The 17121-nt window shown below is 45.5% G+C and overlaps 1 protein-coding gene across 1 annotated transcript in view; it reads right to left on the reverse strand.

Annotated features, from left to right (window-relative positions):
* Positions 1-17121, reverse strand: part of VIT (vitrin) — a 56766-nt gene that overhangs the window by 6742 nt on the left and 32903 nt on the right. The window contains exons 10-18 of the mRNA XM_008643415.2: positions 14150-14188; positions 13992-14048; positions 13322-13384; positions 10512-10559; positions 6042-6104; positions 3207-3354; positions 2909-3012; positions 2182-2408; positions 5-119 (exon numbers count right to left, since the gene is read on the reverse strand). Coding sequence (XP_008641637.2) covers positions 5-119; positions 2182-2408; positions 2909-3012; positions 3207-3354; positions 6042-6104; positions 10512-10559; positions 13322-13384; positions 13992-14048; positions 14150-14188 — 864 coding nt within the window. The remainder of the gene's footprint in view (positions 1-4; positions 120-2181; positions 2409-2908; positions 3013-3206; positions 3355-6041; positions 6105-10511; positions 10560-13321; positions 13385-13991; positions 14049-14149; positions 14189-17121) is intronic.

A 17121-nucleotide genomic window follows, 5' to 3' on the forward strand; every position in this document is an offset into this window, starting at 1 on the left:
TTGCTGCAGGCCAGCCGGTCGGTGTCGCACACCCGCTTCACCAAGGGCTGCACCACCTTGTGGAGGCTGAACCAGCTGGGCACGTTGATGGAATAGAAGCCACTTGTCCTGCACACTGCCTGCAAGGCAACATGAGGACAAATGCAATGGAAATTCAGTCTGCATGTTTCTGCTGGGGTATGTAGTTAAATTGTAAATATAGGCTCCTGGAAAGAGCAGTGCTGGAGTCTGAAATGGCCTCTCCCGCAATCACCATCTGCTTCCCTGGGAAATGATGTCAGTATAACATCACGGATACTTGTGTAATGTGACAGCTTTTCCTGCCTTTTTTTTTAGAGCTGTGGGATGGAGCTGATATTACAGTAGTGAGAGAACTGTAATAAGCAAGTTTGCCACCTGTCAAGGTTTTTTACGTGAGTTACATTGTTCACAGGAAAAGCATCCAAATTACAGAGCTGCTCTTAGTGTGGCTCCCATGGACATTGCAGGAGCCTGTGTGTTTGCCAGGTGCCAACTTCAGCTCCCGTCATTCAGAACAGCAAGGAAAGTTTTGCCTACTGGCAAACCCTACTACCTTCAAGTGAAACCTGGGGCTTAAGCTGAGGAAAACTTGGTTCATACCCTTCTAAACAGAAAAACCCAGGCTCACTGTGTTTGCTCTGCCAAATAGTAAAAAAAAAAAAAATTATATATATATATAAAATTAATTTTTATAAGTCAATACTCATAAGGGCCAGATCGACGGGAGGCTTCTATAGGGTTAGTGGGAGTCAGGTCAGCATGGGCAGGAAGTAGGGCTGGCACAGCAGAGGACAAGAGGACATGGGGGAAGTCAAGGGGTGGAGGAGGGGAGTGATGCAAACAGGCTGGATCAAATCATCTTTGGCTTTAGTGCCTTTTAAATACCAATTCCTCAGTTCTGTGGGTGAGAATATTTTGTTAAGCCAGGCTTTATCTATCAGCTTTGTGGTGGTGTGTGTGTCTGACTGTTTTAATAGACCGAGGCACTGGTCTTGACTTGCATAAAGCCCAACAGCTCCAAGGGAGTTACAGTTCCCTCCAGTCTGGGCTCCTCACGGTGTCCTGCTCTCATTTGTTCTTCTTACTCACTTCTATTTTAGTGTTACAATGCAGCAGTATCAAGTCACCATTCCCTCCTTACCTTCCTGTTCTGAGCCCACTCTACTCTCACTCCTGCTGTGTCTCTGGCATGTTTGCAGAGGCTCGCTGTAGCTTTGCTCTTTTAAAAACACTGAATGCAAATGAGACTACAATCCAATTACATGCTGACCAGAGACAGTGCAGCTCTTTGGAGCAGCTCTGAAACTCACGGGAGATTATTTCATGGCAGAGCAACCCAGCTCAGATGGGAATCTGTTTTCTGAAAATACCTGATAATTCAGCCCTGTTTCCTAAGCCCAGCCTGGTTTTCCACTTGATAGATATCTCCTGCCCTAACTGGGTGCCAGCTTGTCCTGAAGCACTGTTGATCAGACAGCTACTGTTGGTGCCAAATACAAATCAATCAAGGCTCACATTCTCTTTTTTTTTTGCTGTACATGGCAGGGATTTATCCTTTTTCCAAGAGCTACCATGAAGTCCATAGCAGCCGAAGCAAATTACTGAAAAATAACCTTCATCCACAGTGGAAAGAGGATGTTTGAGTTATCCAGTATAGCTGAAAAACTAGACTGTGCCTATGTTGGGACTGTGCCTATGTTGGGACTGTGCCACCCTTTGCTTGTGTGAGACCTGTTTGTAAATGCAACATTGACATTAGGTTTACAGGGCTCCTCATCCTTTCCCTAGTGGGAGATGCACAGCAGGAGGTTTGTGGAAAAAACAATTCCAAATTGCTCAGGCTGCAACTGTACTTTGTCACACTGCTGTGTATTTGGAAAACCATGCATCTCAGTACAACTGCAGGTGTGTGCCAGGGTTTAGTCAGTCAAAAGCCATTTGCTTGATGATGTACCTCAAACCAGAACTTTACTGACTTCATCCCCTTTCTGACCTCAGCATGACTGCCTGGTTTTTGTACAGAAAAACTCAAGACAGTATGTACAAGAAGGAAAAGAAATAACCGTAAGTGGTAAGAAGGAAAGGGAAATGGCCTGAATGAAGTCGCTTGGAAAATTTAGTCAGAGCCAAGCTCCTGGTCAGACTCAGCCCACTAAGTACCTTGTCCACAAAGTTCGGTTCAATAACATTCTGCTTTTCACTTTGAGCAGCTGCTTCAACAGTGACAAAGAAGATGTTGATCCCTGATTCTCTGGCCAGCCTGGAGGCCTCTTCCACTCGGTCGGTCGGCCACCCATCCACCATCACTACAACCACATTGGGTGCTCCACCTCGGTTTCCATTAGCATCCAGAAAGAAGTTTTTGTTAACAAATGAAAGTGCCTTCCCTGTAATAGAAGAGGAGTTGAGGAGGAGTTATGGATCTGGAAGCACTCTGATAATATCCCATGAAATAGTAGGCAGAGAGCTGACTTAAGTGTTGGAGGCTGCTGAGAGCTGGGGAAAGCAGTTTCTGTGGCTGCGTGAGCAGGAGGGGAGGCCACTGCTACTGGTGCCATTGCATCCTGAGCCCTCCTGCACTGAACCCCCTCCCTGTGCCCCAGAGAGGTTGGGGGTGATGAGCTGGGTCAGCAAGTATCCCCAAAGTGTTGATGGGAACTGCCCACAAGGAGACAGCTATGTCCTGTCAACTTGCGATGGATTTGCAGTGCCCTTGATCAACACATGCAGGTCATGGTGGGAGCAGTGCTCTCTCACCAGCCCTGCCCTAGCACTAAGCACTGTTTGGTCACAGCCTCTGTGTCCTGTGAGGAGGTGTGGGCTTGCTTTAGCCCAGGCTCGGAAGCCCTCCTTGATCTGAGGATGTGCAAGCAGCCCCATCACCTACCAACATTGGAAAGTCCCCCTTTTTGTTGAATTTTCTCAATGGCATTCCTTAGATCCTTGGAGTTGGCATAAGTTTTTAAGTTAAATTCTGTGGAAGGGTCATCACTAAAAGGAGAAATTAGAGCAAATGTCAGTGTTTTGCTTCACATACAACACAAAAGCCATAGGACTGGTCTGTGCTACCTGGCTCCTGAGTGCAAGCTGGACTGAGGCCTTTAGCACATATCAGCCGTAGAGCTACAGCTGCCAGAGTGTGCAGTAATGCCCTGCGGCAATGGGAATGTCTGGGAAACTCTTACCCATACTGAACAATGCCCATCAGAGGACCAGCGCTGCCAATGCCAAGGGCTTGAGCCACGTTACCAAGGAACCGCTTTTGGAGCTGAAAGCGGCGTTTGCCGATGCTCCAGCTCCCATCCATTAGGAAGGACAAATCAACCTTGCAATCTGAGGAGAGATAAAGAAACACGGAAGATATTTTTAGTCCTTTCTGATTGCTGTGCTTCTTGCAAGCAGCAAAGGCCTCAAAAGTCTGCATCCAGTGACTTGTCCTGCTGTGTAAGCTCTACAAAAAAAGCCTTTGACAAGGATAAGTCACAGCTGGGGGCTCAAGTCTGTCCTGCTTGCTGGTAAACACAGTCCTTGGCATGATTTTGTCCCCTACAACATCTGAGCTTGGCTGTGTGATGAAAGGGCAAGAATCTTTTCACAGGGGTCAGTCTGGGAGCACTGCATTTTGGGAGCCAGGGAGGTCAGCCCCACAGGAGCAAGCTGGCTTGTATATCCTGTGCCCTCAGAGCCACAGATTGGGCTCAGCGTGCTTTATTTGCAGTCAGAGGTGATGGGAGTTTGTAAAACTAGCCATGGTGCTTGGGTTTTGTGGTCTGACCACCTGCAGAGCACAAACTAAGGGGATTTCCTTGGTGACACTTTTGTGGACTTGATATAATAGACATAACAGGAACAGTTACTGTGTTAATGTTGCTCAGAAGGGAGGGAAGTTCCTGAAATGTGTGATGCCTGTGATGTGCCTCAGGGGAAGGACACCATGGGGTCTCTTCAAGGCGACTGCAATCCAGGATTACTGACAACAATCCTGGCAACTCTGCACTTCTGAATGAGAATTGTTCATCAGTTTCAATCTGGGCTGGAGCTAACATCAAGGATGATGATTTTGCTTGGGATGTTCAGTCTGAGTGGGGGCTGTTCTTTTGCCTGTCATTGTAGCCTTGGACCCGTGTGTGCAACAGCAGCAGCGTGCTGTTGTGTGTTTCCTCTCTGGGCTGGAAGTGATGTTCTACAAAAGGTATGCCTGTACCCAAACAAACTCTTCCCTTTAATTACACAGATGAACCTCATCTTTGTGCTTCTGCAAATGCTGTCTTCATCCCTGTCAGCCTGCTTTCAGGTTCCTGGAAGTTAGTGGTGAAACATTCATCTTTGGTCTGCGACCGGGAGTGGGATCAAAATTTGGCTTAACTAGAGCGCTAATTAACATCTTCCCCCTCCAGTGTCTGGGTCATCCCCATCTCTTGATTTCCCTCTGATGATGCCTCCTACCAATCAGACTGTTCAAACTACTGTGTTTTAATCATTAGGTAGCCCGAAGGCTACAAAGCGCCAATTGTTCTTAGTGGCTTATGCAACTGCCTCCCATCTCATTACCTTCAATTTTTTCTCCCATAGCTGTCTCTTTTTTCTAATTCTAATAATGCTGAGTTACAGGAGCGTGACTGAGAACCGTGTCCGCTCAGAGCAGATCGTGAGGCAAGGTCGGGAACCCACAACAAATACCTCAATTAACAGCCAAGTTTTCCTGAATTTCTTGTCCTTCAAAGGGAACTACTTCATGAGATCTGTATGTGGAAAGTGGGCAGTTTGTTAGCCAGCAGGGTCTGGGGAGGCAAAGATTTACATACACTTAATAGACAGACTCGGTTTCTGGGGCAGATTCAGATTCGGTGCTGGGACATGAGAGGGACACTGCAAGAGCACAGACTAAAAGTGCTTTGTAGGGAGGTGAGCACTTTCTGATTTGCAGGGAGGCAAGATCTGAATTAGGGCTTTTATGGTCCTAGAGTTATCAGCGGGATGAAAATTTTGTTTCTGGTGTGACTTATTTCAGTTTAACTGCTGGAAACATGTCTGTCCTTGCTGGCATCTCCACTTCACCGAGCCCTGCTTTCATGCAGTGCAATGGGGTCTGTAGGGAAGAGCCTTCCCTTTTTCTTCTTCTTTTCCTTATTTCTGTATCAGTTTCAGCTGTATTTCACTTTTTTGATAGGGAAAAGAATACTTTAAATATTGAGAGGAGTGCCTGGGAATACATAGACGTTTGGTTCAGTAGTTACTGTAAAGAGTCCAGACAGTGTTCAGCTGCCCAAGGACGGGCAAGAGAGGACCCAGGCACTGTTGGAAGGGTGGCTTCTAATGAAGAGGTGGCAGGCGACCCCATCTCTCCACTCAGAACTTGCTTTCTCTTTCTTCTGCTACTTTGGGCCTCATCTAAAGATGAATTAATGAGTTAACCTTTATAAAGGGCTGTAGAAAATTTCCTTTTCAGGGCAGGAGAACCTACATTTTCCTCTCTGAACTTGAGGGGTCCTTGATGCTCCCTCTGCATCCTCTCTCTCCTGGCTGTGGCAGGTATCAGGTCCCTTTCTCAGGTGGTTTCCTTCCTTCTCTCTGACACACTCCTATGGAAAGGGTGCCTGCACACAGCATCACCATGGGAGTCTGCTCTGGTCAGCAGAGCTCTCTCATCTAACCCTGGTTGCAGCACACTGGATTGCTGTCCTCTGCCACCAAAGTACTTGAGTGAAGAAGCTCTGCACCCTGGGAGCATGGAGCTGATACTGCCCAGGAAGAGGTGATGGGGAGTAGCCACTATCTTCCTGCCCAGGTAAGCTAAATTTTGGATGTTATTTCCTTCCCTGTAGAAGCAAAACCCAATTATGTGTATAAGAGGGGTCAGTGGAGAGTGCTTACTCTTTCTGTGCAAGAAAGAAAAATGTGTTTCTGGATTTTCTTAGCCTTTCTTGAAAACTTAACTTTGGCTATTTGATTTGAATGCATTCTAGCAATACGTAATTAATAATGTCGCTTAATTATGAAATTAATTCTGAAGTACATACTCTGATTCCCCTGGGAGATGGGCTCCAGTGGCTTTGGATTCAATTCTTCCTTTGAACTGAAGCCTAAAGAGAGAAAGGAAAGGATCTATCAGTGTGTGCTTGGTGGCTGCCCTTGCTCTGTAAGGAAACGGGCAACAGGGTCACTGCAGAGACCCCCTGGCCTGAGGATTGATGTGGGAGGGAAATGAGGATGGGTAGGACATCCTTGGAGCTTACCCTTTTTCATCTACATAATTTCTGGGGTAAAGCAAGAGCAGAGACATTTCTGGGAATGCCACCAAAAGTTCTGCCAGCACCAAATTTGAGGTGCTCCCCTTTGGGAGTCAGTCCCCTAATTGTGAGGGTTTGGCAGCATCATGCACAAGTAGTGGGCTGCTCAGGAGCAGAGGCTGGTGGCCACGGTGCGGGATGGTGACTCCCAGCAGTTTTCCCCTGAGAACCAGCACTGCCACCACGGTCGCTCTCTGTGCTTTACAATGAGCTGCACAACGTCTGAAGTGGACGAGCAACAGATTTATCGTGTTGTTTTCTGTCTGGAGAGGAAGGCACAGGCAGCAACTCACTCGATCTCATTACAGCCAGGGAAGCCAGGGAGCACAGCTCCTCAGGTGCCCCCAGAGGTCTGGGTTATTTTGCAAAACACAAAAAAGACAGGGTAACAGAGAGCTACAGTTAAGTCAAGGGAAAGCCTCATGGGTCACTAGTGGATTCTAGCTCAGGGCCCAAGTGAAGTATTTGGGTGGTAGCAGCCTTGAAAACACAAGTTGATGTCCTTGTGAAAGGCACTGACTCACAGGGCGCCATCATGCTGGCATCAGAAGGTCTGAAAATGCTGAACTTCACTCATGACTTGAATGTCTGGCAAGACTCTCCTACAGTCCAGCATCTCCCTTCCAAGCAAGGGCAAAGAGCTGTTTCTTTTCAGTACAGCATGACAAGATTAAGAGGATTTAGCTGGGATAATCCTCAGAAGAGACAGCAATGATCAGACAAGCTACAAACTGAACACTCACCAAGAAAACTGTTGGTCTAAAGAACAGGAGATCAGCTTATTATTTTTGTAAACTGCATGTTACATTTTATAAGAAAAGTAGAAGGAAGACTTCCTTAAATCTGCATCACCAGATAAGTCGAGGAAAGACTCCAGACTTCAGATAAACATTGAAAAGGTAACTTTAGAAAGTGTGACCTTTATAAAGAAAAGTGTGAGAGATTACTAGGTACCACAGAGTTTGTCTCTCCACAGCAGCCAACCATGAGCAAGGCAAGCATGAGAGAGTATCAGTGTATCTAAAGGGACATCAGGGAAGGTCACCACCTAAACATGATGGGAGGTGTAACAGCCTAAGCTGGTTGCTGAAGGTATTAATGACCAAGCCATAATGATGCAGAGTACTGTGAAGAAAATGGAGGGAAGTGCCATTCCCCTCTGTAATTCCTGTTTCTATTCCTGTTGAGTCTAAAATCCACCTCTTGTAATTGTCAAATACAACCTTTTTTGTGTCCTTCTAGCTGCATGCTGAAAGCTGCACGTAGTTTTAGGTCAGGGGCCATGTTTGTATTAAGTCTGAGTATGCAGTACCTGGTGTAAAGCTGACCTGATTGGTACCTGATCCCTGCCAGGAGGCTTCAGCACACAGCAGCATCTGTACTGGACAGGGGTGCTTTGGCTTCTCAGTTTGAAATTCAGCTGCCAGTGAAGAAAGTTTCTACTGCAGGGACTAAACAGACCTGCTAACAGCAGCATCAAAGCAGTGATTGTGCTCTGCTTTGCTTGTCCCCAGGCATCTGCTGTTGCCTGTTGCTAGAGCCAGGACGTGGAGCTAGCTAGGGCACTGGGCTTGGCCTTGCATGGGAGCCCATGGGGCCACCTCTGCGTGAAGTAGGCAAAGGGCACAGAGTTGCCCTACTTTGTTTACGGCAAGAGTTGGTGATTGCTTTGTGTGTTTTGTTTGAGAATTTCTCTGCTATATCTGGCCAGGTTAGGAGAGCCCCAGGGCTGGTGTTGCTTTTTGTCACTGTGTATGTGGTGCCTGCAGTGCCTGCAGACCTGCATGCAGCCCCTCTGTGCTCCTGCCCAAACTTTGGACAGAATACTTTCTGGACTGGGAGTAGGAGCTCTCCACCCATCCTGGCACTGGCTCTTGTGACAGAAATGCCTCTCTCCCACAGTCAGTGGAGCTGGCCCTCTTGTGCCAGAGCAGGCTGGATGCATTCAAAAGTGGGCTGGCAAGCCAGGCACTGACTGGCTTCATCTGTCGTGGCTGGAGCTTTTGTCCAGCACATTGCTGGCTTGTGCCTCTTGTCTTGCACACTGGGGATGAGCTTCCAGGCAAGGAACAGGGAAGAGTGCACCTGGTGTTGTGTATTTGCCCGTGGGAGCTCATTTGGATGGGGGCAACACCACCAGGGAGAGGCAGAGTGGTGGTGCTGGGCCAGCGCTGCCTGAGGCTCGCCACTTGTTCCTGACTGAGGAAAAATGATGTGAAACAGGGGTGACACCAAACAGTTCTGTCCAGTGATATCTGCTGCAGGAAACATTTTTGACCTCTCTCAGGCCTGAAAGTCTTGCTGACAGGGACCAAACCTGCCTTTGAAGGAAGGTAAAGCTTGTGCAGGTTTATGGTTAGTTTATCTGATGTGGAAGTTAAAGGCAACATGACTTGGCAATGCATAGCCTCTTTTTGTCAACCACATGGATGACAATGATTGGGTTTTTTTCTTTAAAACCTGAAATAGTCACCAACCTGCCGTCCTGGCTGTGTATATTCCAGTACAGGCTTTAAATACACAGGCACATAATAGTTCCACAGCAACAGACCAAAGCCACGCTTCATCCTGCAGCCTGCACACACATACCTCACATGTGCCAGCTGGGTGTCCCATATGTGCAGTTCCCCCCCCACGTTGCCTTATTTGCAGAACAGAAAGTAGGTGGATTTAACACAGTAGTGAAATTAGAAATTAACGTGTGCCATCCATTTTAGCAACTAAATTGTATATGAAAGATAATTCATAGTTAGCTATTTGCCTCATGCATTCATCTGCATCCTATAAAATCCATATTCTTTTCCCAGCTGGTATTAGCTTTATCACTGTGGTAAAAACTCAAGTGTAGGCAGTGCAGCATTTCTCATTTTTATTTGCCAGTGCAGTTATCAGTTCTTGAAGGTTGTGGGTCAGCTGGCTGATTTGTGCTTAGTAGAACAATAAGGTCACCCACCAAATACTCTTCCCCAACTAATTGGGAAGGTGGTCAGTCTCCATGGGCCTCCCTGTTCTGCCAGTCCAATTTAATGTTGGTATTGCCATGGGAATTTCAACTCACTGCATGGGCAGTCTACGCTGTGCTAATTAAAGTTCCCTTCACTGATTGTTACAGCTGTCCACACTGATTAAACTTCCCATTCATTTAAGTAAGACAGCAGCAACTACATCCACGCCAGAAACTACTCCTTTGAAGTGACAATCTGAATTCATCAGACTTTATCACACTAGTCTATGCTGGCCCTTCAGTTGCTGAGAAACTATTAATACAACGTCCCTTCCCCCATGCCCAGTCTTTCATTGCATTTAATGCAATCTGTCATTTTCTGCCTTAAAATATCCCTCTGTACCCTGGCCCTCATGCAGTAGCTTTTCCTGAATAAGCACACTAATGGCTTTGAAGTAAGAAGAGTGTTCAAGGGAATAGTCTTTACAAGGGCCACCAGAACAGCCCTCTCCAGCAAAAAAACTGGTGGTGGGGAAGACCTCTTACATTGGATACAGGCCCCTCATAAGAGGGAGAACACCAGGTCATGAATTGGTCTGTATCTTGCGTGATGGCGTGTGAATTGGTCTGCTTTTAATGTTCCCAAGGAAGGGGAGCTGTTAAACATGTAGAATTTGCAGTTGGGAATAGCTCCTGAATAAGGGTTGCACAAGCCTTGGTCTTGTACTTCACCAGTACTCATAAAAATATTCTTATCTCCATATTGTCAGTTTTTAAGGCTAAAATGTCTGAAAATTTCAATGATGTTAATTATTCTTTGCATTTGACTTAAACCCCCCTTTTCTTATCTGAATGTCTCCCCTAAGTACACTGGCATCAGAATAATCTGTCATGTTCTTCACTGATTGCAGCTCTAAACTGTGATCTCAGCTGTGGCATTCCCAAAATACCTTCTCATTTACAAATGGATTTCAGTAGCTAGGACCCCTTTCTGTAGTGTAGCTGCCAACTCTTTCCAGAGCTCATGTCTTCTGCTCCTGCTTTAAGCAGGAACTCAAGACTGATGAAAGCGCAGAATAATCTACTAAAATGTAAACCACATACCTTACTTATAATTTTAAATGGTGCAATTACTTCTTAAAAGGAGATTGTTATCACCAGTGTCATGGGCTTGATGAATAAATAGATTTAGCTTTTCCCATGTGTGATAGAAACCACTTATTCCCAGACTAGTTACTAGATGCTTTAATATTTACCTGTGTCAAAAAGGCTCAGTCCAGGTTTCCATGAGTCTGTTTCCATTGCTTTCACACATGAAAGAGAAAAAAGTACTATTACTGGTAATAGTGAAAATACTAGAGATTACAAAGTTCTGACTCAATTTAGAAAGGTCAGTTCAGACAATAACTTACATGAACAACTTAGGAGCTGAGAAAATCAGTAAACCTGGGAACCTTTATGTGCACATTTCAAGCCATAATTAAGAGCCTTGTATCACTGCCCTCAGAGCACTAACATTTTTTAAGGTTTTGGATCTGTTTTGGTCTTGTTCCTCTAAATTGCATTGGTGCTGAGGCACTGACCTCAGTATACTTTTGTTTGGTTTAGGTTGTTTTTCACTGAAAATCTGCAAGTACCTCTCACCTACAGATTTCTCTATCCCCTCAGCCCATCCAAACACAAGGAAGTTGTCTAAAAATTGCTTGCCACTTATTAGGCATGGATAACTTCATCAAAATTGCTGCCCTTATAAATAAAGCCCAAAATGTCTTTGTTTTTGGAACCTGCTGAAAGATGTTCCCAAAAAGTGGTGCTTTGCTCTGGATTGCAGCCAGATGAATGCCCTTGCAGCTGACTAGGACAGAAACAGTTCTGGGGAATCCCAGGAGTAGCAGACTTAGCTCTATCGAAGACCCAATAGGCTGCACAGAGCTTGTGGGATAGCTGGCTGCAAATATGCAAAATATACAGCTTTTTGAGTGACCTGGTAGTCCAGGCAAAAGCTCTATTTTTTGCATGTAGTCCTAGACATATAATGAAGAAAGCTGTCAAAGAAATGCATATCTGAAAGTGAAATTACTATTTTTTTAGCTAGGGCTTTTTCTTGCTCATTTGTAGATGCCCATAGGAAAAAAGGGTTGATTTTTAAAATACTTCAACACTGGTCTCTTTAAAAAAAAGCAAAACACCACCACCAAAACTCTTCAGTAAAATTGCCTTGAAAAGCATGCTTGAAAGCTAAGTGAGTATGGGATTCCAAGAGTTAATGTGCATTGCACAAGTAACTGGTGTGTTGGGGCAGGTGTTTTCCCAGCACACTCTTTTGGTAACCTGAGCCGATGAGAGGAAGTTCCTTGACATCACAGCCAAACCCTCAGAACTGATCGCTGCTGTTTGCACACACTTGGTGGGATCAAGAAGAACAACCTGCCTTTCCAAAAAAGCAAGGACTTACTCAGGAATTTTCCTTTGATTGTTAGAAAAATTTGCTGCTTGAAAGCAACACATCTGAGCTGCCACATTCTGGACTGAAAAAAGGATCAGGACTTATTAGGATTACAGCAACTATGTGTTTGTATTTCTTTTCCTTCTTGTTCTGTGATCAAGAAAAGAGAATAATTTGTTATGGGAAATGTGTGCTTTGTAATCACTTTAGGGTGACCTTGAGGTGCCTAAGCAATTAGGTGGGGTCAAACACTGACTTTGATTTAAGTAAGACTCAGCAGTATTCTTCTGTTTTTCTGACAAAGATTTGGCTAGCCTGAGAATTAGCCAGTACATCCTTTGGTATGGACAAAAAAGTATGAGAAAGACAAACATAGATGGAAAACAGAAGGAAGAGAAGGAGATTGAAATGAGGAGGAGTTGAAAAGTGAAGGAATGGAGTATGTCTTTGGACAAGTGCATTTTAAATATGCTGCAACTAGATCAGTGACAAATTGACATTTTGACTGGGAGATTGCTGGGTTGAATTACTTGGCTGGAATTATCTGGAAATACCTACTGCATAATAACATCCTCTAACCTCAGTGTGAATGACCACTTGGCTCTTCCTGCCACAATACTCCTCCTGTGATTCCCAGTTCTCACCAAAGCCCTCAGGGCCCAGGGACACCTTCATCTGCTGGAGTCTCTCCCTCCCCAGTGGGTTTGGTTGCCCATGCCAGAGGTCAGCGCTAGGACAGGACAGCACTTGCCTTGGCCAGGGCTGTGTGTGAGAAAGGGCTGTGGGAAGCCTCCGTGGGACAGCACAGAGGTGCACACCCTAGGCCTAGTCCTGTGCCTTGCTATCTTGACCCAGACCTTGCCTCGCTTACCTAGTGCCCTGCCTCATTGCTGGGGACGTGCCTGGCAGCCTGGGCTGTCGGGTCATCCTGGGAACCCCCACTGGACCTGCTCTGCTGCTGTTGTTGGGGCTTTGTGGGCCTGCGGCCTCGGTGCAGCCCTGCATGCCTTGCTGCCACCCCGGCTCCCATCCCTCACCCCAGCCTGGGTGCTCTCAGACAAAATCTGTCTCTGAGAAACTCTGCTGTCCATCAAGGGAGAGTCAGTGTTTGGTATGTGTGCTGGGAGCTCTGGAGCCCCTGGGAAGTTGTTGGAGGCCTTGCAAAGTGCCTTCTGACTGGGCTGCTTGCTGGGGAAGGATCAATTGCACTTCCAGGAAGAGAGAACAGTACAGGTGATGTTTCTACCCTCAGTATTAAAAGCAACCTCTACTTTCACTGTCAGCCTAGAGGTTTCTGGGAACCACAGGAACAGAAGATTTAGCTCTATCGAAGACCTGATAGGCTGCAAGAGCTGTTTGTTTGTTTCTTGTAAAGTGTTTTTAAAGAAAAATTGAAAACACTTTGTAGATGTTGATCCCCACGGTCTGAAACAACTGGTCACCAGTGACTGAGCTTTTCTTTGCCTTTCCCTTTCAGGAAGCTGCTAGTTGGCATTCTGTGCATGAATCTTGCCCTGCTCCTCCAGGATGCAGGAAAACAATGTACAGTGCAAGGGCTAGTTTGGGGTTGCTGAAACTATGAAAGAGAGTGGAAAATTTGCTGCTAGCAGTCTTGCTCACCCAGGTGGGCTGGAGAGCTGGCAGCCCTCTGGAAGGTGGCAACAGGCTCTTGGCGCTGAACACCTGCATGATCCAACAAAGAAGCAAGAGTTAAGTAGATACCAGTGGATGCCAGTGGGCAAGAAGACAGAAGCGTCATCACAAGGGATGCAGTGGCCCCAAATTGTCTTTCTGCACATTTTCAAACCACACAAAAAAGGAAGATGGAAACTATGAATTAATAATAAAAGAAAAAGGACTGAAAGAGGCTGGCAAAAGAGTTTAAATGTTAGTAGGTGCTGCACAGGGAAGCTATTATCTGGTGCACTGGAACATCCTGGGATGCTGACTGTGCTTAGGGCCTGTGAACTGGGTCAGACCACAGTCCTGCCAACTTCCACAGACACAACGTTCGCCTCTCATTTTGCAACAGCAAATATTATAAAAGACCTCTATAAATGATTTTGGACTACTGTTTTGAGAACAATTCCATGTTTAATCAATCTTGTTTACTTTTCTCTGTAAAAATTACACTATTGTAACGCAATGACCACTGTGATATCTTCTCTCACTGCATCCTGCTATGAACATGGTTAGGAGGGAGAAACAGTGCATTACTGCATGACTCGGTAGATGTAAGAGGTAGAAATATCTGTGGGGAGGAAATAAAGGAGGATTGTAATGCCTTTACCTGTATTGTGTTGTAAAATATTGCTGTTACTTGCAGAGGTGGAAGTGCCCCTGAATGCTTTGAAAATATTGTATTGGTTAGCACATGGAACTTAAACACAAGATTTTCTAGTATTTGAGCAGTACAAATGTACTGGTTGTTGTTAATTTAAAACATACCTGTATTCTGTCCTCTTCCTTGTGCAGCCTGAACCTGTCCTAAGTAGACATCAAAATGGAAATTGTGATTTATACCATGTTTGGTTCAGGACTGCTCCTACCTAGCTTTTTCACGTAGTCTCACTTTAGCTGTCAGAGTTAATGGTTCATATATAAAGCTGTCATTAACAGACTTTCTCAGATGTTAACTGTATATTTTGAGCCTGCTTAAAAAAGGATTGTCATGCTCTGTCATACAGATTAGCCTTGTTAATGTTCCTTTCAGTTATGGATGTTACTTATAAAGGTCTCTGGTCTGCATTTGAAAGATCTGCAGTTACTTCTGTGGTTTGCTTTCCCTTGTAATTTTTTTTCTCTCACTGACATTGATGATCTGTGTTTATTTCAGTACCATCCAATTGTCCTGGTTGTGTGAGGAAGGTTTTAACCCCAACCCCAAAACAACCCCCCAGACCAGATACTACCCTTTCTGCAGGGATTAAGTGGATATGAGCAAGCAGGCAGACTGTAAGTGATGAGAAAATGGAAAAATAATGTGGGAGAATTCATGTGTCTGACATGTCTTCTACATGAAAGGCTTTTTTTAAGGTGATTGGGTTATTAAATTCCCATTGCTCAAAAATACTAAAGGCTCAAAGCATTTGCAGATGAAAACCATGTCTTTAATCATGCCTTTCATTTCATTAATTATTCTTAAGAAGCCTGTTAACAAACTTATTCTATAACAAGCCTTTATTCATTAGTTTTCCCAGAAACATTAATTCGAAAGCCCGGTGAAATCAGTGGGAATGTTCTAGCTGGCTCTGTGAACACTGGACAGGGGCCCGGGAGGTTATTTTATCAATAGATGTCATCAATGAGACCATTTTGAAGGGTTGTCTCAGAAAACAGGAATGGCTGCTCCTTGAGAACTTGACATTGCAAAATTAGGTGACAGTAAGTAGCTTGTGTTTGACCCAAACTTGAACCTTCCAGGCCTCTAGAAGCCCTTTGATGGGATTTCTAGGAGCTGTTCTGAGAGACCTTGTAAACTCCAGATGCCAAAGAGATCCTGTTTATGGGAGTAACAGGCTCATCTGCCAAAACTGGCAAGGCTTTTAAACTCTAAGCTTGTAAGGCTCCAGATGGACCACAGATATACCAGGCTGAGTATTCAGATTTCAGAGGGAAAAATCTGTGTGTGCAGCAGTCAGTGTTGCATGGGATTGTGCAGGGCAGGCTTTACACACAGGAGATCAGTATGTGCCAAAGTGGTGGTAAAAATTAACTCTGAGTCTCAGAGCTCCCCTTGTTTCATGTTTGCCATGACTGAGCCCCAATGTGTATCTAACACTCTTTACAAGGTCAGTAGAAACAGAGTACAAGAGGGTAAAAGAGAGATTACCTCAGTATCCAAGTATTTTATGCCACTTTTAAATTTTAATTGAATGTTAGCAATGTGGATTTCTCTCTATGCACCTTTTGACTGTGCTGGGCTGTGGGGCTGCTCCCTCCTGCTGTACCTCCCAATGGCACACTACCCCTATCCCTGCAATAAGCTGGTTTCTGCCATGCTTTTGTTGGCTAGGACAAACATGGTGGTGGTAGAGGAAGAAAGGTTGGAATTGCTCTTCCAGGTTGCAAGGCTTGTTCTTCCTTCAAATCTGAGATGCCAGGGAGGCTGTGACATGTGAATATGTGTTCATTGGAACAGAGCTCTGTGCAAGCTGGAGGCCAACCAGGCTAGGAGGAGTCTGTAACAAACTGGGGATGGACAGTCACCAGGCAAATCCCAAGAACCAGGTCAAAAATCAAAGGAGTGGAGCTGAGAAATCTTGGTTGGGAGCATGTGCTGTGGTGAGCAGGGAGGCATGGAGGCTGGAAAGGATGGGAACAGCAGTTTCCATGCAGTTTAGAGTGAACCTTGTAAATAATGAGAACTGATTTGAGGAGAAAAGCGGCTACTCTGTGCACAAAACATGCCTGCCCATCTGCAACTTGGCCAGCACCCTTGACGGGTTAAGTAGTCAGGGAGAACTTGGGGAGAAAGGCAGCATTCAAAACCAAACGCCAGCTGTTCTCCCTGGTGCCAGGATGGAATGTTTGTCCAGTGCTTCCGGAAGGCATGAGCCCTGCTGGTCTTCCTGCTGGAGAAGAGCTTTCAATGCCCTCTCTAGCACTTACACTACTCTTGTCTCATGTCTTTTCAGTACTTTTCTGTTTACTACCCTTTTAAGTCACAGCTGTGGATGGAAGCTGTGTAGTGTACCGTGGTAGGCAGTGCCCACCTTAGAGTCCCTGTCTGAAAAGAGATGCAACCATTGAACCCATCTAGACACAGAGGGCAGGAAAGCACCTCACCTGAGGATGCCCAGACAATCGCTGCCTGATGCTTGGTTGCCAGCTCAGTGCTTCAACATGGCACCAAGGGTCATGACACGACTTACGACCACAGTGTTCACAGAAGCACTGAATTTGGTCCCAGTCCTCATCTAGGGTCCAAGCTGCTGGGCAAGAAAGGATTACTTGAAGAGCTGGGATGGGAGAGCACAAGTGAGCTTGTGGCCCTTGGGAGTGTGCTGGACTAACTGCTGTTGGACAGAAGCAGAAGCCCTAGTAGGGCAGGTAGGAACTATTGTCATATGGCACACTAGTCACATCAGTGTTTTTTCATTTAGAAATTTTGCCACATCACGTCTTTGAAGCAGGGGTCCTGCAATGGAGCAGAGTTGCCATTATTTTTCCTGTTACTCTGTCTTTGACAAACAGAAGATAAAGGGGAAAGAATAGCAAGAACTAGGTCAGGAGTTTTGCCCCTGCTCTCATGCTCTAATCTACAAGTCTTGCTTTCCTTTTTGCTCCTGTGAGCTATTCCCAGTACCAGTGGCTGGAAATGGAAACGTTATGTTCATTCTGACTGTGCTCTACTTCATAGATATTTACTTTTGAGGCATCTTTTGCAGGCAAACTACCAATGCACAGTGAGAGGTAGA

Source organism: Corvus brachyrhynchos, unplaced genomic scaffold (genome assembly GCF_000691975.1).
Source record: "Corvus brachyrhynchos isolate BGI_N302 unplaced genomic scaffold, ASM69197v1 scaffold70, whole genome shotgun sequence".
NCBI classification, from domain to species: domain Eukaryota; kingdom Metazoa; phylum Chordata; class Aves; order Passeriformes; family Corvidae; genus Corvus; species Corvus brachyrhynchos.